This window comes from Calonectris borealis, chromosome W (genome assembly GCF_964195595.1).
Source record: "Calonectris borealis chromosome W, bCalBor7.hap1.2, whole genome shotgun sequence".
Taxonomy (NCBI): domain Eukaryota; kingdom Metazoa; phylum Chordata; class Aves; order Procellariiformes; family Procellariidae; genus Calonectris; species Calonectris borealis.
In genome coordinates this window covers 48,207,193-48,231,800 of record NC_134351.1, presented here as the reverse complement: position 1 = coordinate 48,231,800, position 24,608 = coordinate 48,207,193, and the positions used below count along the sequence as shown (strand labels likewise).

Sequence of the window (24,608 nt, the reverse complement as noted above, 5' to 3'; positions counted from 1 at the left end):
GGTCTATCACATCCCCTACCATGCACCAGCCTCTGGGAAAATCGAACGATACAACGGGCTGCTAAAGACTACACTGAGAGCAATGGGTGGTGGGACGTTCAAGCATTGGGACACACATTTAGCAAAAGCCACCTGGTTAGTCAATACCAGGGGATCTTTCAATCGAGCTGGCCCTGCCCAGTCAAGACTCTTACGTACTGTAGATGGAGATAAAGTCCCTGTCGTGCACATAAGAAATATGCTGGGGAAGACAGTCTGGGTTACTCCTGCCTCTGGCAAGGGAAAACCCATCCGTGGGATTGCTTTTGCTCAAGGACCTGGGTGCACTTGGTGGGTGATGCAAAAGGATGGGGAAGTCCGGTGTGTACCTCAAGGGGATTTGATTTTGGGTGAAAATAGCCAATGAACTGAATCGTATGATGTTAATTGTTATATGATATTGTATATCATTATTTCTATGGTTGCTATCAATGTTATAGCAGTGAAAATCACCCAGATTAATGAAGAATGAACTAACTCCGATGAAACCGAGCGAAGTGCTACGATGATAGAACCGAATGAGCGCAGCAATACTGAAATGAGAACTGGCTTCAGGATGCAACAGTCCAACACCACACACCATCTCTCCTGCCCTGAAGGACTGTTATGACAGGGACGGCGAGCAGGACAAACCCCCCATAATCCAAGAGGAAGCAGTTAACGACCTGCTATGCCACCTGGACGCTCACAAGTCTATGGGGCCAGATGGGATCCACCCGAGGGTACTGAGGGAGATGGCGGAGGAGCTTGCCAAGCCACTCTCCATCATTTATCAGCAGTCCTGGTTAACTGGGGAGGACCCGGACGACTGGAGGCTTGCCAATGTGAAACCCATCTACAAGAAGGGCTGGAAGGAGGATCCAGGGCGCTTAGGGACATGGTGTAGTGGGTATGGTGGTGTTGGGTTGACGGTTGGCCTCGATGATCTTAGAGGTCTTTTCCACCCTTAATGATTCTATGATTCTATGATTCTATGATTCTATAATTTTATGACAGATGGTGCCCAAAATCGTGGACTAAATGAACTGAAATGATCATTTTAGAGGGATGGCCCATAGACTAAGGGAATGATATCTCTGTGTGTGTGTGTGTGTGTGTGTGTATATATATATATATATATATATATATATAAAACCAAGAAAGGTGGTGGTGATTAATTTGAATGTATTGAAAAATGTGAGACCTAGGCATGACGTAAATGGTATAGAATAAGGGGTGGATACTGTCCTGGTTTCGGCTGGGATAGGGTTAAATTTCTTCCTAGTGCTGTGTTTTGGATTTAGTATGAGGAGAATGTTGATAACACACTGATGTTTTCAGTTGTTGCTAAGTACCCTGTCAAGGACAGCTTCCATGCTACCAAGCAGAGGCTGGGAGGGAACACAGCCAGGACAGCTGGCCCAGCTGGCCAACGGGGTATTCCATACCAGGTGACATCATGCTCAGTATATGAATGGTAGGCGTGATCCAGGAAGTAGCAATCGCTACTTGGTTATCGGTCAGCGCGGGTGGTGAGCAATCGCATTGTGCATCACTCATTTTGTATATTCTATCATCATCATCATCATCATCATCATCTTTATTTTTTTTTTTCCCCTTTTTCTGTTCTATTAAACTGTCTTTATCTCAACCCACGAGTTTTTCTCACTCTTACCCTTCTGATTCTCTCCCCATCCCACTGTGGGTGGGGGGGAGTGAGGAAGCGGCTGCGTGGGGTTTGGCTGCCTGCCAGATTAAAGCACGACATCTAGCTTGAAGTTTGCTAGCAAATTCCATATGCACACTCCCCTACACACCAGGTTTGGAGAAGATACAGACACTTGGGCCCCCCTCCTCCCAGCCGCTGGCACCAAGCGTGCGGGCTGTGACCCGACGTCCTGCTCCAGCTGCTGGCACTGAGCCCCTCACTTGCCTCACTCATGCCAGTCCCTTTCAGTAGTTGGATTTTGGGACACACACTATTCCCACCCCAGTGGCTGGAGGCAAGAGAACCCCACTCACTCCAGTAGGTGACACTACAGGCCAGGGGCACCTACACCCCTCGTCTGACTCTACTAGCTGGTACCAAATCCACTCACACCGGTCCCCTCAGTAGCTGGCATTCCAGGCACAAAGTCTGTAGGACCCTACCTAGATTGAGAGAGCTATGGCCCCTACAGCTACTTATGCTACAACCGTCACTTGCTCCAGTAGCTGACACCACAGGCCAGGGGAGCCTACCCACCCCCCCACCCCTGACTCCAGCAGCTGGCACCAAATCCAGTCATACAGCACACAGGTCTCACGAGTAGCTGGTGCTTAGTCCTTGCAGCACACACACATGAGACAGAGAGTGAGATAGTTAAGAAAATATTTAATAAGAAGATATAAGAACATAAGATAGACTGCGGTGATCAGGTGCAGGGCTCAGCCAGACAAGCATACTGACTGGCCCCATTCTACCCGTGACCAACCCCTTAGTCTTTTCTGCCTACCCTCTTCTTTGTTCATCCCTGATCCCCCTTCCCCTACACACTGCCTCATCAGTTGGCATAGCTCCACCTACCCCTCTCAAACATCATGGACCCTCAGGTTTGCATCCTTATCGGTTGCAAAGTCCCTGTTTGCCTGCAGTTTCTTGATAGCCCCTCAATTAGTGTGACTGACCAGGTTTGTTTCTGGTTATTGTCTTTGTTAAGGCTAATTGGACAGGTTTTATGTCTCTGTGTGTTTGTCTCCCTCCCTTTCCTTATTCTACCAGCTGAAGAAATAAACACTCTCACACTCCACATATCCTAACCCATTAGTGTGACTGGCCAGGTTTGTTCTTATCACGACCTCCCTTATCATTTGTCCCTCAGCTTTGTCCCTGTCTGTTTTTGTTTATGGCTCCTTTGACCAGATACCCTTAAAGGAGCAGACACTCTCCTTCCACATACCCTTACATACTTGAACATTTATTGTTCAAAGATGCTGCATTTGACTGACCTTTGCAACATGATCAAGAAATGTTACGGGGATCAAAGTAATAAAACTGTTCCCACAGAAACACATTTCTACCCCAAAAGAAACACTTCTAAGGATAAAAAAAACAGAGAGTTCAATGTCAATAAGCTAGTTCACGGCTTTCACAAAAGAAGGTTAAAAAAAACCATGTCTGACAACTGCAACAGCTCCTATAAAATGGATATTATCCACTATGACCATGGAACTCATTTTATAGCTTACAAAAGAGTCAGCCACCAGATAATAACACCTGCTTGTGTTCAAACTGGGTCAAGTCTGAGTCACTTAGATTATCATGTTCACATCCCAGAATAAAATCATCTTTATTACACAGAAAAACCAGGGAACATTTTAGACATTGCTAATTATGGTATTGTTTATAACACTAACATCAACCTTCCCCCTTCTTTTAAATTTGTTTAAACAAATATTTATTTCTTTAGAAGAAAGCAATGAAAATTCCACAAGGTATCCTATGCTTATTGTCTCCTACCTAACATATTACCTTTAATTTTGTTCATATACTATTGGTTAATCATAACTGAGGTAGAAATTCCTTTATTTTTTCTGATGAAACAATCAGTAATTGGTCATGTTTTGTATGTTATTGAAATTGTATTATTTTTTATGAAAAAGTCTTCCTACTCCAACATATTTTCTGTATGATACAATATTCACCCTGACTGCTTATTAAAGAAAACATGGCTGAAAGCCCAGAAAGATCAGTACAAATGCAAGATGTATAATCATTTTAATATTGATTTCAATTCGATTTATCACTTAGCACTAACATTTATATTGCATTTTACAGATAGAATGAAATGGTTTAAATACAAGAAAGGTTAGTCTCTAAAGAAGATAGAAGAAAGAATGTTACGGGCACAAAATTAGTTTATAATTCCCACCTATTTTCTTAGCAAGTTTAAACAGTAAGCTGCTTGAAATTAGTAACTAGATATCTGAAAGAAAAAGTTTACATTCTAGACCTCGGTGTTTTACAATTTCAATGATGAAAAGTTCTTTTGCCCATTTTTATGTACACACTCACAGGAGCATTTTCAAATAAGCGACTGAACAGCTTACATGGAGAAAATTTTTTCTAAGATTTTTGCCGTTATTTTTATCTTCCAGTCAAATTAACAATTAACATAAAATCATACAAAAGGAGAAGAACTCACACTGAAGAATTTCTACTTACACCCCCAATCCTTTTTTCCCTTTTCTTTTTTCTTAAAAAATTTCGATTTGTTCCCACACTTTGCTCATGAGATAGTTCTCTTTCTGTGGTGGAGGGAAATGCCCTCATATACTTCTTCATGCTCTTCATGTACCCATTAGTGTCTTTTTGGCTTATTATTAATCTCCTTTCCTCCCCCTACTGAACAATCCACTGAAACAGCAGTTTTTCTCCAACAACAGTAAATGAAGCAGTCTCTAGCTGCTTTTTAAAAGCCTTTTACGCATTTAGCAAAAGCCACCTGGTTCGTCAACACCAGGGGATCGAGCTGGCCCTGCCCAATCAAAACCCTTACGTACTGTAGAGGGGGATAAAGTCCCTGTCGTGCACATAAGAAATATGCTGGGGAAGACAGTCTGGGTTACTCCTGCCTCTGGCAAGGGAAAACCCATCCGTGGGATTGCTTTTGCTCAAGGACCTGGGTGCACTTGGTGGGTGATGCGAAAGGATGGGGAAGTCCGGTGTGTACCTCAAGGGGATTTGATTTTGGGTGAAAATAGCCAATGAACTGAATTGTATGATGTTAATTTCTATATAATACTGTATGTCATCACTTCTATGGTTGCTAAATGCCATATCAACGGTATTGCAGTAAGAATCACCCAGATTAATGAAGAATGAACTCCGATGAAACCGAGCAAAGTGCAACGATGATAGAACCAGACAAGCGCAGCAGTGATGGAACCAGAACTCGCTTCAGGATGCAACAATCCAACACCACACACCATCTCTCCTGCCCTGAAAGACTGTTATGACAGATGGAGCCCAAAGTCGTGGACTAAATTAACTGAATGGACATTTTAGAGGGATGGCCCATAGGCTAAGGGAATGATATCTGTGTGTATATATCAAAAAACAAGAAAAGTGGTGGTGATTAATTGGAATGTATTGGAAAATGTGAGACCTGGGCATGATGTAAATTGTATAGAATAAGAGGTGGATACTGTCCTGGTTTCGGCTGGGATAGGGTTAAATTTCTTCCTGGTAGCTGGTATAGTGCTGTGTTTTGGATTTAGGATGAGAAGAATGTTGATAACACACTGATGTTTTAGTTGTTGCTGAGCAGTGCTTATGCTGGTCAAGGACTTTTCAGCTTCCCATGCTCTGCCAGGTGCACAAGAAGCTGGGAAGGGGCACAGCCAGGAGAGCTGACCCAAACTGACCAAAGGGATATTCCATACCATATGACGTCATGCTCCGTATATAAACTGGGGGGAGTTTGCCGGGAAGCAGCGATCGCTGCTCGGGGACTGGCTGGGCATTGGTTGGCAGGTGGTGAGCAATTGCATTGTGCATCACTCATTTTGTATATTCTATCATTATTATTTTTATGATTATTTTCCCTTCCTTTTCTGTTCTATTAAACTGTCTTTATCTCAGTCCATGAATTTTACTTTTTTATTTTTATTCTCTCCCCCATCCCACTGTGGTGGGGGGGAGTGATTGAGCGGCTGTGTGGTGTTTGGCTGCCTGCTGGGTTAAACCATAACAGTCTGATAAAAGCCACCTGTCCTGGTTCCATTTGGGACAGAGTTAACTTTCTTCCCAGTAGCTGGATGGGGTGCTGTGTTTTGGGTTTGGTATGAGAGGAACGTTGATGGCCCATTGATGCTTTGGTTATTGCACCGGGGACTTTTCAGCCTCCCATGCTCTGCCAGGTGCAGGGGAAGATGGGGTGGGGGAGCATAGCTGGGGCGGTTGACCCAGCTGGCCAATGGGGTATTTTATACCATGTGACGACATGCTCAGTATAAAAAATAGGGCAGAGGGGCTCTCGCAGTTCAAGACACGCGGTTGGCAAGCAGTTGCATTGTGCATCGCCTGCTTTGTATATTCTATTATTGCTGTTGTTATCATTGTTATTATTACTGTTCTACTTTGTTTTATTTCCATTATTAAACTGTTTTTATCTCAACCTGGGAGTTTTCCTACTTGTGCCCTCCCGATTCTCTACCCCATCCCACTGGAGGTGGGGGGTGAGCGAGTGGCTGCGTGGTGTTTAGTTGCTGGCTAGGGTTAAACCACGACACCACCTGAATCCCTAACCTCACTGTATTTTCTGCAAAATGGTATTTTTTCCTATATTATCTTTTACCTTCTTATTCTGAGAATCTGTAAATCATTTAAGTACTAACACATAATCAACAATTAACCTCATCTTTGCTAAAATCCTGGTTGCTTGAGGAAGTACAGGGTTTCTCTGCTATTTTCTTTAGGTGACACTAAAAAAAAATAGTTTTCTCTAATTAAACACGAAATTAATTAAACTTCTCTCACCAATTAATTATGGGACAACATTTTTGCAGTAATACTACATTTAAACCAAGATATGGTTTCCCATTAAAATTTTCAATATATTTAAAATGTATAATATGAAACCAGGTAGCTAACATTATATTTTTATTTAGACTGCATTCTATAAAAGAATCAGTACTGGTCCTTTTTCTACTCTGTTTCTAGATTCTATTTTGCATTGCTCTATTTAAAACAAACAAACAAACAAACAAATTTTTTTTTGTATATTTTTTAATAATACACCTTCCAGAATCAAGTTGTATACTTTGTTGATGGATATTGTTTGAAGCACCAGTTTATACATTTAGCAATCAGCACAGTTATGTAATTGTCAACAGGAAAAAGTTGAGCAGCTAACCACATTAAGAGCTAAGTACTAATTTATGAAGCAAATTTTATCTGTATATGCATGGTTAGCTTTTATAAAACACAGGAAATCACTAAATCACAACACACAAATACAAAACAAAAAACTGATTGGTTTATATACTCTGACTTTGAAGCTCATTTAAATAAAAGCTTATCTAGAGTACACTCGTTAGTTAGGTTTGACTTTCTGCCTCAAATGACCCAATTCTGATCCCATTTCTCCCAGACATATTCCAAACCTTCAGTAATCCCACCTACCATATATTCATACCCAAGTTTACACCAAGTTCAGTGGAGTTAATAGTGATATGAATTGGCATGAAAATCAGAATGAAGCACAGAAATTCTTTATTTAAAGTGATACTTTAATGAAAAATGATGACAATTTTCACAGACTTCCTCTGTCTTCATCCTGAATTTTTGATCCTCTTGTTTAAAATTTGTTCTCTTTCTCCCATTTTTAGTCTGAAATGGTTTTAGATAGATTTTTAACATTTTTTAAAAAATCCTAACAAGTTGTTTAAGGCTATGTCTCACCTACACAAAGAAGAGGTCATAGCAACATAAATTCTAATATGCTTTTATTGTAAAAGAATGTTGCATTTTGCACCAATTAGAAGTTTTATAATACAAAGATAATGATAATTTGGAAATTCCATTTCTCACTAGGGATATTTTAATATTTTAGCAGGGTATTTCCTATAACATTTTAAATATGTCAAACAACTTACACAATTTTCATATGAAAAGTGTTCCTCTCCTAATTTTATTTCATAATCATATTTATTATTCCACTTCTCTATCACTACAGAGATTTTTCCTATACATACACTATATAGAATCATAGAATCATAGAATAGTTTGGATTGGAAGGGACCTCTAAAGGTCATCTAGTCCAACCCCCCTGCAATGAGCAGGGACATCTTCATCTAGATCAGGTTGCTCTGACCTTGATTGTTTCCAGGGATGGGGCATCTACCGCCTCTCTGGGCAACCTGTTCCAGTGTTTCACCACCCTCAGCGTAAAGAATTTCTTCCTTATATCTAGTCTGAATCTACCCTCTTTCAGTTTAAAACCCTTGTCCTGTCGCAACAGGCCCTGTTAAAAAGTTTGTCGCCATCTTTCTTATAAGCCCCCTTTAAGTACTGAAAGGCTGCAGTAAGGTCTCCCCGGAGACTTCTCTTCTCCAGGCTGAACAACCCCAACTCTCTCAGCCTTTCTTCAGAGGAGAGGTGTCGGATCCCCCTGATCATCTTCGTGGCCCTCCTCTGGATCCGCTCCAACAGGTCCATGTCTTTCCTGTGCTGAGGGTTCCAGAGCTGGACGCAGTACTGCAGGTGGGGTCTCACCAGAGCAGAGTAGAGGGGCAGAATCACCTCCCTCGACCTGCTGGCCATGCTTCTTTTGATGCAGCCCAGGATACGGTTTGACTTCTGGGCTGTGAGCTCTTTTCATCCACCAGTACCCCCCAAGTCCTTCTCGGCAGGGCTGCTCTCAACCCCTTCATCCCCCAGCCTGTATTGATACTGGGGGTTGCCCCGACCCAGGTGCAGGACCCTGCACTTGGCCTTGTTGAACCTCATGAGGTTCACACAGGCCCACTGGTCAAGCTTGTCCAGGTCCCTCTGGATGGCATCCCATCCCTCAGGCATGTCAACCGCATCGCTCAGCTTGGTGCCATCTGCAAACTTGCTGAGGGTGCACTCGATCCCACTATGTCATTGATGAAGATATTAAACAGTACCGGTCCCAATATGGACCCCTGAGGGACACCACTCGTCACCGATCTCCATCTGGACATTGAGCCGTTGAGCAGTACCCTCTGGATGCGACCATCCAGCCAATTCCTCACCCACCGGACAGTCCACCCATCAAATCCATACCTCTCCAGTTTAGAGAGAAGGATGTTGTGGGGGACCGTGTCAAAGGCCTTACAGAGGTCCAGATAGATGACATCGGTAGCCCTTCCCTTGTCCACTGATGTAGTCACTCCATCATAGAAGGCCACTAGGTTGCTCAGGCAGGACTTGCTCTTGGTGAAGCCATGCTGGCTGTCTCGAATCACCTCCCTGTCCTCCCTGTGCCTTAGCATAGCTTCCAGGAGGATCTGTTCCATGATCTTCCCAGGCACAGAGGTGAGACTGACTGGCCTGTAGTTCCCCGGGTCTTCCTTTTTTCCCTTTTTAAAAATGGGGGTTATGTTTCCCCTTTTCCAGTCTGTGGGAACTTCACCGGACTGCCATGACTTCTCAAATACGATGGATAGTGGCTTAGCAACTTCATCCGCCAGGTCCTTCGGGACCTGTGGATGGATCTCATTGGGTCCCATGGACTTGTGCACCTTCAGGTTCCTTAGATGGTCTCGAACTTGATCTTCTCCTACAGTGGGCGGCTCTTCATTCTCCCAGTCCCTGCCTTTGCCTTCTGCGGCTTGGGCGGTGAGGCTCGAGCACTTGCTGGTGAAGACCGAGGCAAAAAAGTCATTGAGTACCTCCGCCTTCTCCATATCCCGGGTAACCAGGTCTCCCGTTTTATTCTGGAGAGGGCCCACATTTTCCCTAGTCTTCCTTTTATCCCCGACGTACCTATAGAAGATTTTCTTGTTGCCCTTGACGTCCCTGGCCAGATTTAATTCCATCAGGGCTTTAGCTTTCCTAACCTGATCCCTGGCCGCTCGGACAATTTCTCTGTATTCCTCCCAGGCTACCTGTCCTTGCTTCCACCCTCTGTAGGCTTCCTTTTTGTGTTTGAGTGTGTCCAGGAGCTCCTTGTTCATCCATGCAGGCCTCCTGGCGTTTTTGCCTGACTTCCTCTTTGCTGGGATGCATCGCTCTGGAGCTTGGAGGAGGTGACCCTTGAATATTAACCAGCTTTCTTGGGCCCCTCTTCCCTCCAGGGCTTTGTCCCATGGCACTCTACCAAGCAGATCCCTGAAGAGGCCAAAGTCTGCTCTCCTGAAGTCCAGGGTAGTGAGCTTGCTGTGCGCCCTCCTCGGTGCCCTAAGGATCTTGAACTCCACCATTTCATGGTCACTGCAGCCAAGGCTGCCCTTGAGCTTCACATTCTCCACCAGCCCCTCCTTGTTGGTGAGAACAAGGTCCAGCATAGCACCTCTCCTCGTTGGCTCCTCTACCACTTGGAGAAGGAAGTTATCAGTTTTGGGCCCCTCACTACAAGAAGGACATGGAGGTGCTGGAGCGTGTCCAGAGGAGGTCAACGAAGCTGGTGAAGGGCCTGGAGCACAAGCCTTATGAGGAGCGGCTGAGGGAACTGGGACTGTTTAGTCTGGAGAAGAGGAGGCTGAGGGGAGACCTCATCGCGCTCTACAACTACCTGAAAGGAGATTGTAGTGAGGTGGGTGTTGGTCTCTTCTCCCAAGTAACAAGCGATAGGACGAGAGGAAATGGCCTCAAGTTGCGCCAGGGGAGGTTTAGATTGGACATTAGGAGAAATTTCTTTACTGAAAGAGTGGTCAGGCCTTGGAACAGGCTGCCCAGGGAAGTGGTGGAGTCACCATCCCTGGAAGTATTTAAAAGACGTGTAGATGAGGTGCTTAGGGACATGGTGTAGTGGGTATGGTGGTGTTGGGTTGACGGTTGGACTCGATGATCTTAGAGGTCTTTTCCAACCTTAATGATTCTATGATTCTATGATTCTATGATCATCGATGCATTCCAGGAACCTCCTGGATGGCTTATGCCCTGCCGTGTTGTCCCTCCAACAGAGATCGGGGTGGTTGAAGTCCCCCATGAGGACCAGGGCTTGTGAACGTGAGGCTGCTACTATCTGTCTATAGGGGGCCTCATCCGCTCGGTCTTCCTGGTTGGGTGGCCTGTAGCAGACCCCCACTGTAATGTCACCTGTCCCTGCCCTCCCTTTAATCCTGACCCATGATCTCTCTGTTGGCTCCTCATCCATCCCCAGGTGGAGCTCCATGCGCTCCAGCTGGTCATTGACATAGAGGGCAACACCCCCTCCTCATCTCCCCTGCCTGTCCTTCCTAAAGAGTCTGTATCCTTCCATTCCAACACTCCAATCATAGGAGCCATCCCACCACGTCCCCGCGATGCCAATAAGATCGTAGCCCTGCAGGCGTGTGCACGTCTCTAACTCCTCTTGTTTATTCCCTATGCTACGTGCGTTTGCATAGAGGCATTTAAGTTGGGCCCCCGATGAAGCTGTCTTACTGGCTGGAGTTCAATATATATGTATGTATGTATATATATGCCTATGCAACTGTAATCTCTTCCACACATCTTAGATATTGTTTAGCTAAAATACATTTTATTGGGTCCTTGGATGTAATCTAAGAGTGACCAATAAAATAGAAGGCCTATTCACTCTAAGTCTTTGTCAAAAATGCTTTTTTTATCTAATATTTCAGGTGACAAAATCACAATTAAAGGGCAGTTTTAAGAATTCTGCTCAGCTTCAATTGTTTGTTTGTTTGTTTTGATGGGGTTGGGACAATCATCTGTTCTACTTCACCAAAACACAGCCAAGTTTTCAGGAGGAAGGTTTTCAAGTAATATCTGGCCTCCACCCTAAGTACGTAAGCAAGTGTCGTGGTTTAACCTGGCAGGCAGCCAAATACCACGCAGCCGCTCGCTCACTCCCCCTCCCTCAGCAGGGCGGGGAGAGAATCGGAAGGGTGAGAGTGAGGAAACAAACTCGTGGGTTGAGATAAAGATAGTTTAATAGAACAGAAAAGAGAAAATAATAATAATAACAATAAATAATATATACAAAATGAGTGATGCACAATGCAATTGCTCACCACCCACGCTGACCGATAACCAAGTAGCGATCGCTACTTCCTGGATCACGTCTACCATTCATATACTGAGCATGACGTCACATGGTATGGAATACCCCGTTGGCCAGCTGGGCTAGCTGTCCTGGCTGTGTTCCCTCCTCCCAGTCTTGGGGGGGTAGTAGCTTGGTAGCTTCCTGGAGGATAGTTGTCCTTGACAAGATACTTAGCAACAACTGAAAACATCAGTGTGATATCAACATTATTCTCATACTAAATCCAAAACACAGCACTAGGAAGAAATTTAACTCTATCCCAGCCGAAACCAAGACAGCAAGTATTTTAACTAGTCTTTCAAGCCTGTACATGAAAACAAATGAGTAAATAGGAGCAATACAAAACAGCTTTTTTTTTCCTTTTCTCATTTTGTTTCATAAACTTTTTTTTACATTTAGCCAACAAGAAACTTTCTCCATCCATTGGGGAACCTAAGCAAAAGCCAACTAGAAGTAAGAGATACTCAATGACCATTTTCAGTGGGGATTGAAAATTTATAATATCTAATTACATAAACAGCACCAGTTCTGGAGGCTTGTATTGGGTTTACATGACAAGGCTTTGGTAGTAGGGGGGCTGCAGGGAAGACCTCTTTGAGAGGAATCATAGAATCATAGAATCATTAAGGTTGGAAAAGACCTCTAAGACCATCGAGTCCAACCGTCAACCCAACACCACCATGCCCGCTAAACCACGTCCCTAAGCACCTCATCTACACGTCTTTTAAATACTTCCAGGGTCGGTGACTCAACCACTTCCCTGGGTAGCCTGTTCCAAGGCCTGACCACTCTTTCAGTAAAGAAATTTCTCCTAATGTCCAATCTAAACCTCCCTTGGCGCAACTTGAGGCCATTTCCTCTCGTCCTATCGCTAGTTACTTGGGAGAAGAGACCAGCATCCACCTCACTACAACCTCCTTTCAGGTAGTTGTAGAGCGCGATGAGGTCTCCCCTCAGCCTCCTCTTCTCCAGGCTAAACAACCCCAGTTCCCTCAGCCGCTCCTCATCAGACTTGTGCTCCAGGCCCTTCACCAGCTTCGTTGCCCTTCTCTGGACACGCTCCAGCACCTCCATGTCCTTCTTGTAGTGAGGGGCCCAAAACGGAACACAGTACTCGAGGTGCAGCCTCACCAGTGCCGAGTACAGGGGCACGATCACCTCCCTACTCCTGCTGGCCACACTATTCCTGATACAGGCCAGGATGCCTTTGGCCTTCTTGGCCACCTGGGCACACTGCCGGCTCATGTTCAGCCGGCTGTCAACCAGCACCCCCAGGTCCTTTTCCTCTGGGCAGCTTTCCAGCCACTCTTCCCCAAGCCTGTAGCATTGCATGGGGTTGTTTTGGCCAAAGTGCAGGACCCGGCACTTGGCCTTGTTGAATCTCATACAGTGGCTGGGGCTGCCCCTGTGATGGACAGAGCCAGTTTCAGCTGGCTCTAAAACAGACCCACCACTAGCCAAAGCTGAGCCAGAGATGCTGGTGGTGCCTCTGTGATAACATATTTAATACAGCGTAAAAAAAAGCTGTGCAGCAGCTATGAGAGGAGTGAGAAAAAATGTGAGATAAACAACCCTGCAGACACCAAGGTCAGTGAAGAAGGAGGGGGAAGAGATGCTTCAGATGCCGGAGCAGAGATTCCCCTGCAGCCCGTGGTGAAGACCATGGTGAAGCAGGTTTTCCCCCTGCAGCCCATGGAGGACCATGATGGAGTAGATATCCACACTGCAGCCCGTGGAGGACCCTACGCCACAGCAGGTCAATATGCCCTAAAGGAAACTGCAGCCTGTGGAGCGGAGTCCATGCAGGAGCAGGTTTTCTGGGAGGAACTGTGGCCTGTGTGGGACGTATGCTAGAGCAGTCTCTTCCTGAAGGACTGCAACCCATGGAAAGGACCCATACTGGAGCAGTTCTTGAAGAACTGTATCCAATGGGAGGGACCCCACACTGGAGCAGGGGAAAATTGTGAGGAAGAAGGTGTGGCAGAAACAAAGTGTTATGAACTGACTGCAAACCCCATTTCCCATCCCCTCTGTGCCGCTCGGGGTGGGAAGTGTCAGGAAAGAAGGAATGAAGTTGAGCCTGGGAAGAAGAGGGAGGTGGGGGGAAGGTGTTTTTAGTTTTGTCTTTGTTTTTCACCATCCAACTCTATTTTTAATTGGCATCAAATTAAATTAATCTTCCCCAAGCCAAGTCTGTTTTGCCCAACTGGTAAGCAATCTCCCTGTCTCTATCTTGACCCACAAGTTTTTTAATCTTATTTTCTCCCCCTGTTCTGTTGAGGAGGCAGGGGTGAGAGAACGACTTAGTGGGCATCTGGCAGCCAGCCAAGGTTAACCCACCACAAGTAGCAGCAGCAGCAGTAGTAGTAGTTTAATTTATGTCATGGTGCCTCTATAATAAATATAGGAAATATAATTATTGCAATGATGGGTAAAACATGCCTGACCATCTAACCTACTGCAGAATATCATAATATACAGCATTACTAGTAAATCTACTACACAGGAAATGGTAATTTTTCAAGTATAGCACCAATCTGGGAGTGGCAAAAAATGTACCAATTCTTTTTTCTGAAGTGCAATAAAGTTGTTCTGACATACTATTATGTCACAATATTATCATATGCACTGATCAGTCAGAACTGTGCTTTTTATGATGTCATTTTAATCTAATTTTTTCCTGTGCAAATAGAAATCTGTAATACTTCAGAAAAAAATCCTACTTAAGCTGTAAAAATAAGAGAATTCTACATTGATGATACTACTTACCGACGATGAGCCCAACATGGATTTTGGAGATCTTATAATTCCAGCTATGGAGTGACGTATAGTGTCCAACTTCGAGACTTTGTCCTTCTTGTCCTAGGAGAAAAAGTAATATCTCCAGTAAAACCAAGCAAATCAATATGGATTTACCTCTCTGCATTAATAATTAAATTACTGGAGGACATGGAATGTAGACTCATGGATTTTGTTTGGATAAAAGATAGGGACTGATCTGCTACTGATACAAACCAGCAAGCTTGTGTCAACATCAGTGGGATTATGCTAATGCATACCAAATGAAGAGCTGAAAAATTCTGTGATTCCTTAAATATTTAGTGAAACGAATTTAAATATCACTATTGTTAGCTATAAGAGATTGGAAATTCTTTTGTACCCTAAAGACAGAGGACCTAATTCTCAGCTGTCCTGAAACACCTATTTTTTTAAAAGGGTACTGGTTTGACACCATATAATCATAGAATCTTAAGGTTGGAAAAGACCTCTAAGATCATCGAGTCCAACCGTCAACCCAACACACCATGCCCACTACACCATGTCCCTAAGCACCTCATCTACACGTCTTTTAAATACTTCCAGGGATGGTGACTCAACCACTTCCCTGGGCAGCGTGTTCCAAGGCCTGACCACTCTCTCAGTAAAGAAATTTCTCCTAATGTCCAATCTAAACCTCCCCTGGTGCAACTTGAGGCCATTTCCTCTCGTCCTATCGCTAGTTACTTGGCAGAAGAGACCAACACCCACCTCGCTACAACCTCCTTTCAGGTAGTTGTAGAGCGCGATGAGGTCTCCCCTCAGCCTCCTCTTCTCCAGGCTAAACAACCCCAGTTCCCTCAGCCGCTCCTCATAAGACTTGTGCTCCAGGCCCTTCACCAGCTTCGTTGCCCTTCTCTGGACACGCTCCAGCACCTCCATGTCCTTCTTGTAGTGAGGGGCCCAAAACGGAACACAGTATTCGAGGTGCGGCCTCACCAGTGCCGAGTACAGGGGCACGATCACCTCCCTACTCCTGCTGGCCACACTATTCCTGATACAGGCCAGGATGCCATTGGCCTTCTTGGCCACCTGGGCACACTGCCGGCTCATGTTCAGCCGGCTGTCAACCAGCACCCCCAGGTCCTTTTCCTCTGGGCAGCTTTCCAGCCACTCTTCCCCAAGCCTGTAGCGTTTCCTGGGGTTGTTGTGACCCAAGTGCAGGACCCGGCACTTGGCCTTGTTGAACCTCATACAGTTGGCCTCATCCCATCGATCCAGCCTGTCCAGGTCCCTCTGCAGAGCCTTCCTACCCTCGAGCAGATCAACATTCCCGCCCAACTTGGTGTCGTCTGCAAACTTACTGAGGGAGCACTCGATCCCCTCGTCCAGATCATTGATAAAGATATTGAACAGGACCGGCCCCAGTACTGAGCCCTGGGGAACACCGCTCGTGACCGGCCGCCAACTGGATTTAACTCCATTCACCACAACTCTCTGGGCCCAGCCGTCCAGCCAGTTTTTTACCCAGCGAAGAGTGTACCTGTCTAAGCCGTGAGCCGCCAGCTTCTCTAGGAGAATGCTGTGGGAGACAGTGTCAAAGGCTTTACTGAAGTCCAGGTAGACCACATCCACAGCCTTTCCCTCATCCACTAGGCGGGTCACCTGGTCACAGAAGGAGATCAGGTTGGTCAAGCAGGACCTGCCTTCCATGAACCCGTGCTGGCTGGGCCTGATCCCCTGGTTGTCCCGCACATGGCTTGTGAGCGCCCTCAAGATGAACCGCTCCATAATCTTCCCTGGCACCGAGGTCAGGCTGACAGGCCTGTAGTTCCCCGGATCCTCCTTCCGGCCCTTCTTGTAGATGGGCGTCACATTGGCAAGCCTCCAGTCGTCCGGGACCTCCCCTGTTAACCAGGACTGCTGGTAAATAATGGAGAGTGGCTTGGCAAGCTCCTCCGTCAGCTCCCTCAGCACCCTCGGGTGGATCCCAACCAGCCCCATAGACTTGTGAGCGTCCCGGTGGCGTAGCAGGTCGTTAACTGCTTCCTCTTGGATTATGGGGGGTTTATCCTCCTCGCCGTTCCTGTCTTCCAGCTCAGGGGGCTGAGTACCCTGAGGATAACTGGTCTGACTATTAAAGAGTGAGGCAAAGAAGGCATTGAGTACCTCAGCCTTATCCTCGTCCTTGGTGGCAATGTTTCCCCCCACATCCAATAAAGGATGGAGATTCTCCTTGGCTCTCCTTTTGTCATTAATATATTTGTAAAAACTTTTTTTGTTATCTCTTACAACAGTGGCCAGGTTGAGTTCTAGCTGGGCTTTTGCCTTTCTAATTTCCTCTCTGCATGACCTAACGAGATCCCTGTACTCTTCTTGAGTTGCCTGCCCCTTCTTCCACAAGTGGTAAACTCTCCTTTTTTTTGCTGAATCCCAGCAAATAAAATAATAATAAATAGTAATAAATAATAGTAATAAATAGTAATAAACCCATACATAATAAAAACCATACATACATACTTGCATTATCTTTACTTAATTTGTTTTCTTCTTTTATTAATATGATCTTTTCTAATAATACACTACTTGTAAATATTAATACCCATCAGTGCAAGTAATAAGAACCATTTGTTTTCTGGCACTACAATAAACCACAGGGGCAGCCACCACTATCTGGATTTTAAATCCTTTAAGAACAGAGCTATTCACTAAAACTGGAACACTGAATCAGCCTTTAACCATCCATAATTCAGCACAAGTAAATGGCAAGTCCAAAGTGTTTATAGCTTGAGTTAGTCCAAGGACTGTTTATTTCCTAATATCTGATTCATTGTCAGCTCTCAAAATTTAGTATCAAAGAATCTTTCAAAAATACAGAAATGTATACCTCAGACACAGATGAGGTATTTTAATGAATATTTGCAAAATAATCAAACCTGAAGCAGAGAGACCACACATTAAAAATCTCATTCTAATTAGCTATGGGTTAATTAAGCTGTAAGAAACTGAAAATGGAAACAGAATAAGTCTGTTCTGTAGTATGACAAAAAAAGATTGCTTCAAAGTTTTGAACATACACCCTTGACTGAAGAAACTGAAAAACTTATAATGTAATAAATACAGCTTCAGTTTATTCCAATAATTCTGAAGTAGCAACAAAATCCATTAAATCTGTATACATGTCCTGGTTTTGGCTGGGACAGAGTTAAATTTGTTCCTAGTGCTATGTTTTGGATTTAGTATGAGAAGAATGTTGATAACACACTGATGTTTTCAGTTGTTGCTAAGTGCCCTCCTAGTCAAGGATATTCAGCTTCCATGCTCTGCCAGGTGCACAAGAGGCTGGGAGGGAGCATAGATGGGACAGCTGGCCCAGCTGGCCAACGGGGTATTCCATACCATGTGACGTCATGCTCAGTATATGAACGGTAGACGTGATCCAGGAAGTAGCGATCGCTACTTGGTTATCGGTCAGCGCGGGTGGTGAGCAATTGCATTGTGCATCACTCATTTTGTATATTCTATCATTATCATCATCATCATCATCATCATCATCATTATTATTATTATTATTTTCCCTTCCTTTTCTGTTCTATTAAACAATCTTTATCTCAACCCACGAGTTTTTTCTTGCTCTTACCCTTCCAAATCTCTCCCCGTTCCACTGGGGTGGGGGGGAGTGAGCAAGTGGCTGTGTGGTGTTTCGCTGCCTGCCAGGTTAAACCACGACAATACAGAATAAAGCATTGTTTGAAAATGACTCCCAAATATAATTTAGTTTACAGGATATAGGTTAAACATTGTCTTAGTAAAATAAATTTACTTGTTTAGCAGCAAAATTCTGAAATATTCCATAATTTGTATGTCATGAAAAGAGAGTATGAAAAAGAACGTTTTATAGAGGAATAGAAAAAAGACTAAAAGGGAATTTACTAGCCACTTGAAATCAACACCGATCAATAAAATTTTTATTCTTTTTATCAAACTCAAGTAATACTGCATGTCAACTACTTTTCTTACAGTAAAACACTCTGTCCTGAGTCAACTGGCAAACTGATATTTGTTTTTTAAGTATTGATGAATTAAATTGACTACTGAAAAAAAAAATCATTAATAATGGGGACAACACAGTGCCTGATTTTGCTTGCATGCCTCTCAAGCTTGGAATGATCAATTCATTTCACACATCTTTTCACAAGTGAGCCACAGGACTTAACTGTGACTAAATGTCTACTTCTTACATGACAGGAAAAAATAAGTTACCAAAATATGCATGAATTCCATTGTGTTGTGTTTTTACCACTGGGGGAGTCGATTCCATGTGTATTGGACACCCCTCCACGTGAAAGCAAACTGTGGCCTGCACTCTGCTGCTGAAGGAATTGAGAAAAACGCATTAGCGATATCAATTGTGGCGTACCACTTGGCTGCCTTTGACTCCAGTTCATATGGAATTCTAGCATTTCCAGTATGGCTGCACTCAACAGTAGCATGACTTGGTTCAGGCCACGGCACTCCACTGTTAACCTCTAGCCCCTTTAAACTGGACGTCATCTGGATCTTTGGAGACCTGGTTGTCACCCGTCACTGTAGATGACTTCCAGCACAGCTACTTCTATCAGATATTGGATACATTCCTCCGCTGTATTCCACTTCCCTCGGTAATTTACAAGATCATCCTTGAAGGGATATATCGCCATCACACTCGACAGGAGCTGCCTCCAGAGGCTGCAGATTCTCACCTCTTTTCCACTTTCTTTGTCAATTCCCCAGTTCGTAGCGAGGGATCCCAGCTGCTGGGCTTCCTTACCTTCTAACTCCTGACTGTTGACCCCACTATCCCAGTATCGGAGCAGCCAGGCAGCAATCTGCTCACCTGGCTGGTGGCTGTAATCTTTCCGCAAATCTCAAACTTTGCCCAGGCTCAAGGACCAGGTAGTTTCTGCCTCTTGGGTGATTTCTCTCGCTTCCTCCTCCCGTTTCCTTGTTGAAGGACCAGCTTCCTGATCAGACCCTTCCTCCTCCTCCTCCCTTACTAATTGATGGTATGGACCCATCAATCTCTGTGTCCAGTGTTTCTTTTTGACTACTGAGGCAATTACTGTAGCTGGGGTTTGGGTCCCTATCTCATCCATGTCATCCTCAGATGTGTTTTGAGTCCCTGGCTCAACCATGCTGTCCTCAGAGGTGGTTTCAGTCCCTGTCTCAATCACACCCCTTTGATGGTACTGAACAGAGGCTCAATATGCAAGGGACAAGCCCCAATACAGTGCTAGGAGCTGCTGGGCTTCATGGGGTAGGAAAGGCACCCTTACATCAAGTGGTGCAGCAATTCAACATGGGATTACATGCCCTAGGCACCTGCCCAAATCCTTCCACACACCCTGCCACCCAGGGATCAACCACCTCAGGGCACATTTCCTTGGCACCTCATAAACAAGTTCAAAGAATCACAGAATGGTTGAGGTTGGAAGGGTACTCTGGGGTTCGTCTTGTCCAACCCCCCTGCTCAAGCAGGGCCACCTAGAGCTGGTTGCCCAGGACCGTGTCCAGATGGCTTTTGAATATCTCCAAGGAGGGAGACTCCACAACATCCCTGGACAACCCTTTCCAGTGCTCAGTCACCCTCACAGTAAAAAAAGTGTTTCCTGATGTTCAGATGGAACCTCCTGTGTTTCCGTTTGTGCCCATTGCCTCTTGTCCTGTCACTGGGCACCACTGAAAAGAGCCTAGCTCCCTCTTCTTTGCATCCTCCCTTCAGGTACTTATATAGATTGATGAGATCCCCCCTGAGCCTTCTCTTCTCCAGGCTAAACAGTCCCACCTCTCTCAGCCTTTCCTCATAGGAGAGATGCTCCAGTCCCTTAATCATCTTTGTGGCCCTTCGTTGGACTCTCTCCAGTATGTCCATGTCTCTCTTGTACTGGGGAGCCCAGAACTGGACACAGGACTCCAGGTGGGGCCTCACCAGTGCTGAGTAGAGGGGTAGGATCACCTCCCTTGACCTGCTGGCAATACTTTGCCTAATTCAGCCCAGGATACCATTAGTCTTCATTGCTGCAAGGGCACATTGCTGGCTCATGTTCAACTTGGTGTCCACCAGGACCCCCAGGTGCTTTTCTGCCAAGCTGCTTTCCAGCTGGGCAGCCCCCAGCATGTACTGGTGCCTGGGGTTGTTCCTCCCCAGGTGCAGGGCTTTGCCCTTCCCCTTGTTGAACTTCATGAGGTTCCTGTCAGCCCATTTCTCCAGCCTGTCCAGGTCCCTCTGGATGGCAGCCCAACCCTCTGGTGTATCAGCCACTCCTCCTAGTTTTGTGTCATCAGCAAACTTGCTGAGGGTACACTCTGCCCCATCATCCAGATCATTAATGAAGATGTTGAACAGGACTGGACCCAGGATTGACCCCTGGGGTACACCGCTAGTTACTGGCCTCCAACTAGACTTTGTGCTACTGATCACCACCCTCTGGACACGGCCGTTCAGCCTGTTTTCAATCCACCTCACTTTCTGCTTATCCAGCCCATACTTCATCAGCTTCTCTATGAGGATCTGTGGTGGGTTGACCTTGGCTGGATGCCAGGTGCCCACCAAGCCGCTCTATCACTCCCCCTCCTCAACTGGACAGGGGAGAGAAAATATAACAAAAGGCTCGTGGATCGAGATAAGGACAGGGACATCACTCACCAATTACTGTCACGGGCAAAACAGACTCGACTCGGGGAAATTAATTTCATTTATTGCCTTCCCCCCACTCCTCCCTTCTTCCCAGGCTCAACTTCACTCCCGAATTCTCTACCTCCTCCCACTGAGTGACATAGGGGGAACAGGGAATGGGGGTTGCGGTCAGTTCATCACACGTTGTCTCTGCCGCTCCTTCCTCCTCACACTCTTCCCCTGCTCCAGCGTGGGGTCCCACCCACGGGAGACAGTCCTCCACGAACTTCTCCAATGTGGGTCCTTCCCATGGGCTGCAGTCCTCCACAAACTGCTCCAGCGTGGGTCCTTTCCACGGAGTACAGTCCTTCAGGAACAGACTGCTCCAGCATGGGTCCCCCATGGGGTCATAAGTCCTGCCAGAAAACCTGCTCCAGCGTGGGCTCCTCTCCACAGGGTCACAGGTCCTGCCAGGAGCCTGCTCCAGCGTGGGCTGTCCACAGGGTCACAGCTTCCTTCAGGGCACATCCACCTGCTCCCGCGTGGGGTCCTCCACGGGCTGCAGGTGGATATCTGCTCCACTGTGGACCTCCATGGGCTGCAGGGGGACAGCCTGCTTCACCATGGTCTTTACCATGGGCTTCAGGGGAATCTCTGCTCTGGCGCCTGGAGCACCTCCTCCCCCTCCTTCTTCACTGACCTTTGTGCCTGCGTAGTTGTTTCTCTCACATGTTCTCACTCCTCTCTTTTGACTGCTGTGTCGCAGCAGTGTTTCCCCCTTCTTAAATATGTTATCACAGAGGCGCTACCACTGTTGCTGCTTGGCTCAGCTTTGGCCAGCAGCAGGTCCATTTTGGAGCCAGCTGGCACTGGCTCTATCGGACATGGGGGAAGTTTCTGGCATTTTCTCACAGGAGCCACCCCTGCAGCCCCCCCCCCCACTACCAAAACCTTGCCATGCAAACCCAATACAAGATCTTATGAGAGACAGTGTCAAAAGCCTTCCTGAAGTCCAGGTAGTTAATATCCACTGCTCTCCCCTCATCCACCAGGCCAGTCATTTCATCACAGAAGTTTATCAAGTTGGTCAAGCATGACTTCCCCTTGGTGAATCCATGCTGGCTACTCCTGATGATTTCCTTGTCCTCCACGTGCCTGGAAATGATTCCCAGAATTAGCTGTTCTATCACCTTCCCAGGGATCAAGGTGAGGCTGACTGGCCTGTAGTTCCCTGGGTCCCCCTTCCTGCCCTTCGTGAAGATAGGATGGACATTTGCTTTCCTCCAGTCCTCGGGCACTTCTCCCAATTGCCATGATCGTTCAAAGATTATCGAGAGTGGCCTTGCAATGACATCTGCCAGCTCCCTCAGCAGTCGTGGGTGCATCCCATCAGGGCCCATGGACTTATGCATGTCCAGGTTGCTTAAGTATTCCCTGACCTGATCCTCTTCCACCAAGGGTACATCTTCCTTGCTCCAGATTTTTCCTCTTGTCTCTGGGACCTGGGATTCCTGAAGGCTGGTCTTGCTAGTAAAGACTGAGGTGAAGAAGGCATTCAGTACCTCAGCCTTTTCCATTTTCTATGTAACCAGGTCCTCCGTCTCGTTCACCAATGATCTGGCCTATAGCAGACACTCACTACAATGTCACCTTTACCTGTCCTCTCTTTAATCCTAACCCATAAGCTCTCCGTCAGCTCCTCATCCATCCCCAGGCAGAACTCCATGCACTCCAGCTGCTCTCTCACATAAAGGGCAACTCCCCCTCCTCATCTTCCCAGCCTGTTCTTCCTGAAGAGCCTGTACACACCCATTGCAACACTCCAGGCATGGAAGCCATCCCATCACATCTCCGTGATGCCAACAAGATCGTAGCCCTGCAACTGCACATAGACTTCTAACTCCTCATGTTTATTCCCCATGCTGCATGCATTAGTGTACAGGCACTTCAGAGAGGCACCCCAGCATGTTGAGTACCTGGAGAGAGTTTGGGGGATTTCTCCATAACGGTACCTCGTAGGCAAGGTGCCTTGTTTCCTCTTACACCAGGATGAAACCAGGTTCCACAAACCCACAAAAAGCCAACAGTCTTAGATACTAGGATCAAACAGCTTACATGAGGATGTGCAAGAACCTCAGGAGCCTGTGCAACAAAACTATGCACATCAATCCCAGAGGAGAAAAGGGAGGTGTAATCCCTCATTCTCTCTACAAGATAGCCCAGCCAGCACAGGAATGGCATCAATGCCAGGGCTAAGCACATGGTCATTGTTTTTATCAAACTGTTCCCAGCACAGCAAAATAGAGAGATAAGCAGCACAGCAAATGGCAAGAGCTAAAAGCAGCCACTAACAAGCCCTAGACTCTATTATACAGTAAAGCAAGCAAGCTCTGTGACCTGCACAAAAGCCTGCCAATTAACAACTACGACAGCTATAGCACACTCAGATCAAAACTGTTGTTATCTTGAGCCCCACACTGGGCACCAAAAAGGGCTGTAGTGGGTTGACCCCATCTGGCAGCCAAACACCCACCCTGCCTCTCGCCCACTCTACTTTCCTACAGGATTGGGAGAAAATTGAAGGAAGGTGAGAAGAACCGTGAATCTAGATAATGACAGTTTAATAGGGAATGCAAAAGCTGCATGCACCAGTAAAGCAAAAAGAGGAATTCATCCACTACTTCCCATTGGCAGGCCTGGAAAACAGGGCCTCAGCACACGTAATGGTTGCTTGGGAAGACAAACGCCATAACCATGAACATCCCCACCTCCTCCTCCTTTCCCTGAGCTTTTACTACTGAGCATGATGTTATATGATATGGAATATCCCTTTGGTCAGTTTGGGTCAGCTGTCTTGGCTATGTCCCCTTCCAACCTTTTGCCCACCTCCAGCCTACTGAGTTTTGGGGAGAGAGAGAAAGTGTTGGCACTGTGCAAACCCAGTTCAGCAGTAGCCGAAACACTGGTGTGTTATTAACACTGTTTTAGATACAAATGCAAAGCACAGCATCATACCAGCTACTATGAGGAAAGTTAACTCCATCGCAGCCAGAACCAGTACACAATGCAAGGTCAAAGGACCTGCACAGGAGATCCAGTTTTTGAGAATAAAATGGCAGGATGGACATCGGCACATCCCTATGGATGTGATCAACAAGATAACAGCCATGTCCCCACCAGTTCATAAAAAAGAAACACAAGATTTCCTAGGCATTGTGACTTTCTGGAAATAGGCTTTCTGAGTTATAGTCAGCTTGTGAGCCCTCTCTATCGAGGAACCCAAAAGAAGAACCATTATTTCGACTGGGGCCCTCAACAGATCAAACAGGGGATAGCTCATGCGGTAGCCCTTGAGCTGGTCCAGTAAGGAACAGCTGCGAGAAACATGTTCTACACAGTAGCCATGGAGCATGGCCTGACCTGGAGCCTCTGGCAGAAAACACCAGGAGAAACCTGAGGTC

The 24,608-nt window shown here is 46.0% G+C and overlaps 1 protein-coding gene across 2 annotated transcripts in view; it reads right to left on the bottom strand.

The window, feature by feature from the left end:
- The window catches only part of LOC142074827 (tyrosine-protein kinase Fer-like), a 285,525-nt gene that overhangs the window by 145,271 nt on the left and 115,646 nt on the right, over nucleotides 1-24,608 (bottom strand). Inside the window, exons 9-10 of one of the 2 annotated variants that reach the window (XM_075135710.1) lie at nucleotides 14,505-14,597; nucleotides 9,380-9,382 (exon numbers count right to left, since the gene is read on the bottom strand). In XM_075135710.1, the coding sequence (XP_074991811.1) occupies nucleotides 9,380-9,382; nucleotides 14,505-14,597 (96 nt within the window). The remainder of the gene's footprint in view (nucleotides 1-9,379; nucleotides 9,383-14,504; nucleotides 14,598-24,608) is intronic. The other variant, XM_075135709.1, reaches the window with a different exon arrangement.